Source organism: Eurypyga helias, unplaced genomic scaffold (assembly GCF_000690775.1).
Source record: "Eurypyga helias isolate BGI_N326 unplaced genomic scaffold, ASM69077v1 scaffold34464, whole genome shotgun sequence".
NCBI lineage: Eukaryota > Metazoa > Chordata > Aves > Eurypygiformes > Eurypygidae > Eurypyga > Eurypyga helias.
The window spans coordinates 2,679-7,296 of record NW_010246172.1 but is presented as its reverse complement, the minus strand read 5'-3'; the positions used below and the strand labels follow the sequence as shown (position 1 = coordinate 7,296).

Genomic DNA, 4,618 nt, shown 5'->3' with positions numbered 1-4,618 from the left:
CATGCCACCACCCCTGCAGCCTGCTCGGCTGCTGTAGCTCCGAGACCTGTTGTTTTTCAGGTCACTGCACTCTCAAACAGACAGCAGCTTCCTTGCTATTTTCCCTGACGTGCGTCACGTTGCATTGGTTTTGTTTGCAGCCGGCCCCTCCGATCCTGTCGCTGACAATAAGGAATCCTCTCTCGCTGCTCTTCCCAAGCCGTAGCCTGACACGTTCGTTCCTATGGGTCCTGTCTCCCTGTGCATGTTTGGGGCAGTGGGGGAGGGTTAACTCTAGCTGGCACAACTATCTCCTTGCAGGAATGGAGGCTGGGCTGGCGTTTAGGCTGGGATTTGAACGTTTTGGTGCTGTTCACAGCCATCTGTGGAGGATGTTGCCCCAGCCACCTCTGGGTTTGTGCTGGCCTGCGTGACATCAGGCTGTCTGACGGGCTCCTGTGGGTACTGAGGCAGGTAGAAAAGGGGAGAAAGCACTGTGCATCGTTCTTCCCACCTCCACGCTTGGCCATCCCAACAAAACCTGATGGAGGAACCCAGAAGGACCCTGAGCTCAAAGTCCTGGATATGCTGGCCAACATTCCAGCCCCCTGCCAGTGTGACACCAGTACAAAGCGTCCTTGGAGAGGAGAGGAGTGGGGACCATGGAGCTGTTTGTTGGCGCTCACCCAACTGTCTTGCATGTGGCTGGTCCTGTGTGAGGGAAATTGGGACCCTGGATGCCAGGGTTTATTCCAGGCCTTAGAGGACAGCTTGGTGGTTAGACTGGGGGAGGGCAAATTGAAGCTGAGATGCTTGGTTACAGCAGCAGCTGTGGAGACAGTGGTCTTGGAGAGAAGGAAGAGGAAAGAGAGGCCAATGGTCCTGGAATTCCCTCACCCTGCCTGGGTTGGTCTCTGTATTTCCTGAGGTCCCTCTTGGGTGTCACATACTGTTCGTAAGGGAATAACTGCCCAGGCAGTTTAGCTTATTGCCGCTGGTGTTGGGTCATTCAACAGGAAGATCTAACGAACAGAAGGAAACTGTTTTGTTTTCCTTTGGGAGGGTAGGACAGGGAGAGCCACGGAAACCTTTGCAGGTGTGGGGAGCATGGTAGGACCCCGCGTACTCACCCCTGGAAGCATTTTGGCCAACAACAGGTTATTTCCATGCCAGGCGTGTTCTCCACACTGGGCTGTTCTGTGCGTAAGTGTCCCTGTGCTCCTGCTTTGGACTGTGAGCCTCACAGAAGGTTGATGTTTCTGTTTGCCCCTAGGGGACAGGAAGCTCTTTGTGGGCATGTTAAATAAGCAGCAGTCTGAGGATGACGTGCTCCGGCTCTTTGAACCGTTTGGGGTCATTGATGAATGTACGGTGCTCCGCGGACCTGATGGTAACAGCAAAGGTGTGAACCCCTCCTCGTGTCGTGCCCCTTCTCCCTGCTCTTCAGATCGTGCCCACCTGCCTCACCACCCCTGCCCCCTTTCCACTGGGGCACTTATTCCCCCCCCAGCCCTTATGGGAGCCCGTATCCCAGCTGGGCACAGGGAGCCGTTGTCTGCTGCGAGGACAGAGCGGGGCAGACGAGGGCAGAGGAGGGGAGCAGAGGATGACGAGCAGCTGAGTTACCAGGATCACTCGTGAGCCTCTTGGCTCAGTCCGGGTCCGCAGTTTGGAACGTCTGTACCCATGGCAAGGAGTGCATAGAGAATTTGGGGAAGATGTAGTCAGGGGGCAAGGGTGGAGATGGTGACATCGACTACAGGGTGTATCACTGAAGTAACCATTTGAGACCCTTCCTGTCTTTTCCAGGATAGAGGGCTTGACATGAGTCATCCTTTTGTTCCCTGCTTTCTTGGGGTGGCTTTCCTTTGCCCTACCTGAGACGCAGCTACTGTCTCTTGTGTGATGATGCGAGGGGCCTTCTCACAGCACTCCTGTCACTGCATCTCCTGTGCTCTTTCTGTCCCTTTCCAGGCTGTGCTTTTGTAAAGTTCTCATCTCACACAGAGGCTCAGGCAGCAATCCACGCCCTCCATGGCAGCCAGACAATGCCCGTGAGTATAAGGCCAGGGTACCTACCCTCTCCCTAATCCTCTTCCCACCACCCTGTTGCAGGGACCTTCCCTCACTGTCCACAGTCATGACAGGTTCAACTGCAGTTTCCAGCTTGTGGGGGCTGGAGGGGGGGGCTGTGCACGTCTTGTCTTTGGGAACCATCCTGTCTCCTGGGCTGGTGTGTGTATCTGTGTCCGTCCCAGCCTGGGAGTGACAGCACTTACAGCTATAAGGGCTAAATAAAAGAGAACCAAGGGCCAGGCCATGAATTTGTCTTGGAGACAGCTACCTGGAGTAGTTCAGGAGCGAGCAGGGTGTGAGCTGACCCTTCAGCAACATGAGCTGTTAGGACTCCACTGCCTGAGCGCACCCCTGCCTTCTCCTGTTTAAGTAACAGAGGTTTGTGGGGCAGGCGAGGCGTGGGTGAGGACACTGCACGGTGTGGGGCTGTGCAGCTGCTGCGCTGCCTTCCTGGGCAAGCGGAGCTGCGGCTGGAATCTCATCTCACAATCTCCAGCCTGGATTGGGGCAGGGCAGTGCATTGCTGCAGCAGGAGTGTTTCCAGGAACGGCTCTGCCTATCCAGCCCAGCTCACCGTAGTGGAAAGATGACGCCTGTGGCTGACAGAGTCCTGGGTGTTCCTGGTTGTGCCATCACCAGCCAGGGATGTGTGCACCCGCTTGTGCAAGGCCCCAGGGTGCGAGGGTGAGGGCGGGAGAGGGAAGGGTTGGATGGACGGATGGATGGGGAAGGGCACAGCCCAAGTTCCAGGCAGCTCCCAAGCACTTTCACACCAGTATTTGCTCTTCCGCTCCTCTTCCCACTCCTCTCTGCTGCCTGTTCTGCCCCATCCCGCCTTGCCTGACTGCTGACTCTGTGGCTGTCCCACGGCCTCTTCTCCCCCTGCCTCCTCTCTCTGTCTCCTCTCTCTGTGCCTAGGGAGCCTCCTCCAGTCTAGTGGTGAAGTTTGCTGACACAGATAAGGAGAGGACCCTCCGTCGTATGCAGCAAATGGTGGGGCAGCTGGGGATACTCACTCCATCTCTCACCTTGCCGTTCAGCCCATACAGCGCCTATGCGCAGGCTGTGAGTATCGCGCGTGTGTGTGTGGGGAAAGGCTGCCCTCCTGGCTCCGGGGCAACACCGTGGGGCTGGGAGCCCACCAGCGGGTCTCTAACAACTGCGTGAAAGCTTCCCGGCACCTGGGAGCTGTTCCTGGCTCCAGTTTCTCCAGTCAGCAGCCTAGTCGTTGGCTTTTCTCTCCTGGAAGGGGTGACAGGAGGGAGCTGGGACCTTCCCGAAGTCAGGCTGGATTTCTCTGGTGGGGTGTAGACTGGCAGAGGTGTCTGGGAACGGGTCAAGCATGACCCAGTGTCTTTCTGTCTTGTTTTGAAGACAGCTCAGAGCCATGATTCCTGGTGGTGTCTGCCAGACATGGCAGTCTGCCAGCTTGTGAGCTCTTCCCCTGGGTCTGTGACTCAGATGCGTCTCTGGTTTTGGAGCACCATGAGAGCCCTGGGCCCAGCTTCGCGTGTGTATTCCTCTGCTGAAATTCTCCAGAGGGCCCTAATCCCCCGCAGGGCTCTCTTGGCTGCTGTGGCTGCAGGGAGTGCGGGGTGCTGGAGAGGCAGCAGTGGGGAGCAGAGGGTCTGAGGTGTTTCAGGAGTCTGGCCTCCTCTGGCAAGACTGGCCGTGCTTTGGAGCTTGGCGAGAGGCCCTCATTGTCTTGGAGCGATGGTGGTGATTGCCACTGATGTTTGAGGTGGGTCCCAAACTCAGCAAGTCCCTGATGAGCTGTGGTGGAGCATCTTTTGGATATTCTTGGTGACTGTCACTCTTGGGTCTCTGCTATCAAGTATAAAGCCCATGGAAGGAGGCTCAGAAATTGCTGGAGGCATGAGAGATGCTGTGTCAAAGAACTCAAAAGTAGATGCTGTTACTGAAAGTCGTTTGCTGGGGCCGCAAATAAGCCTGGTCTTCTCTGTCACCTCTGGCTTCAGTGGCTGTTGGTGTGTTTCCCTTCTGTCTACACGACAGAGAAGGAACTGTTTCTCGATTGTTGGCTGTATCCTCTCAAAGAATCCCCAGAAACTGCTAAATGCCATTTAAGTGTCTGGCAGAAGCATGGAGTAGGAAAAGAAAAGAGACAATATCCATGAGGCTCCATCCTGTTGGGGAAATTTGGGAACCAAATGTACAATTTGTCCAGCCCAGATTATTTGATTCTCCTTGTGTAATGAGGCTGAGCACGGCTCTGCCATTCCAAGCACCAAGGCTCCCAGCGGAAGAATGGTTTGGAGGGGAGAACCCTTTCTCATCAGACACCGTCTCTGCCAGGACCAGTCTTTTCTGTTCAGCCCTGTAATCCACCCGCCAGCTCGGTCTGAGGTCTCAGGGTTTCGCGTGGGTCAGCTGTGTGACAGTGATTCCGGTGTTACCTTCTGTTACGGTGCTGCCTTGGGCACAGCGTGAGGGTAACGGAGGCAGGAGTGGAGCACGCAGGCGGGTCGTGATGGCAGGAAGGACCTGGCTAGCTTATGGCCAGGATGTGTAAGGAGGGAGAGCAGCGAGACCTTGCAGACTC

General features: G+C 56.0%; 1 protein-coding gene across 1 annotated transcript in view; it reads left to right on the top strand.

The window, feature by feature from the left end:
• LOC104508627 (CUGBP Elav-like family member 5) overlaps positions 1–3,120 on the top strand; it is a gene marked incomplete at both ends in the record, with an annotated part of 9,124 nt that extends 6,004 nt beyond the window's left edge. Inside the window, 3 exons of the mRNA XM_010150317.1 lie at positions 1,253–1,381; positions 1,954–2,033; positions 2,974–3,120. Coding sequence (XP_010148619.1) covers positions 1,253–1,381; positions 1,954–2,033; positions 2,974–3,120 — 356 coding nt within the window. The remainder of the gene's footprint in view (positions 1–1,252; positions 1,382–1,953; positions 2,034–2,973) is intronic.
• Between the last annotated feature and the right edge of the window lie 1,498 nt (positions 3,121–4,618).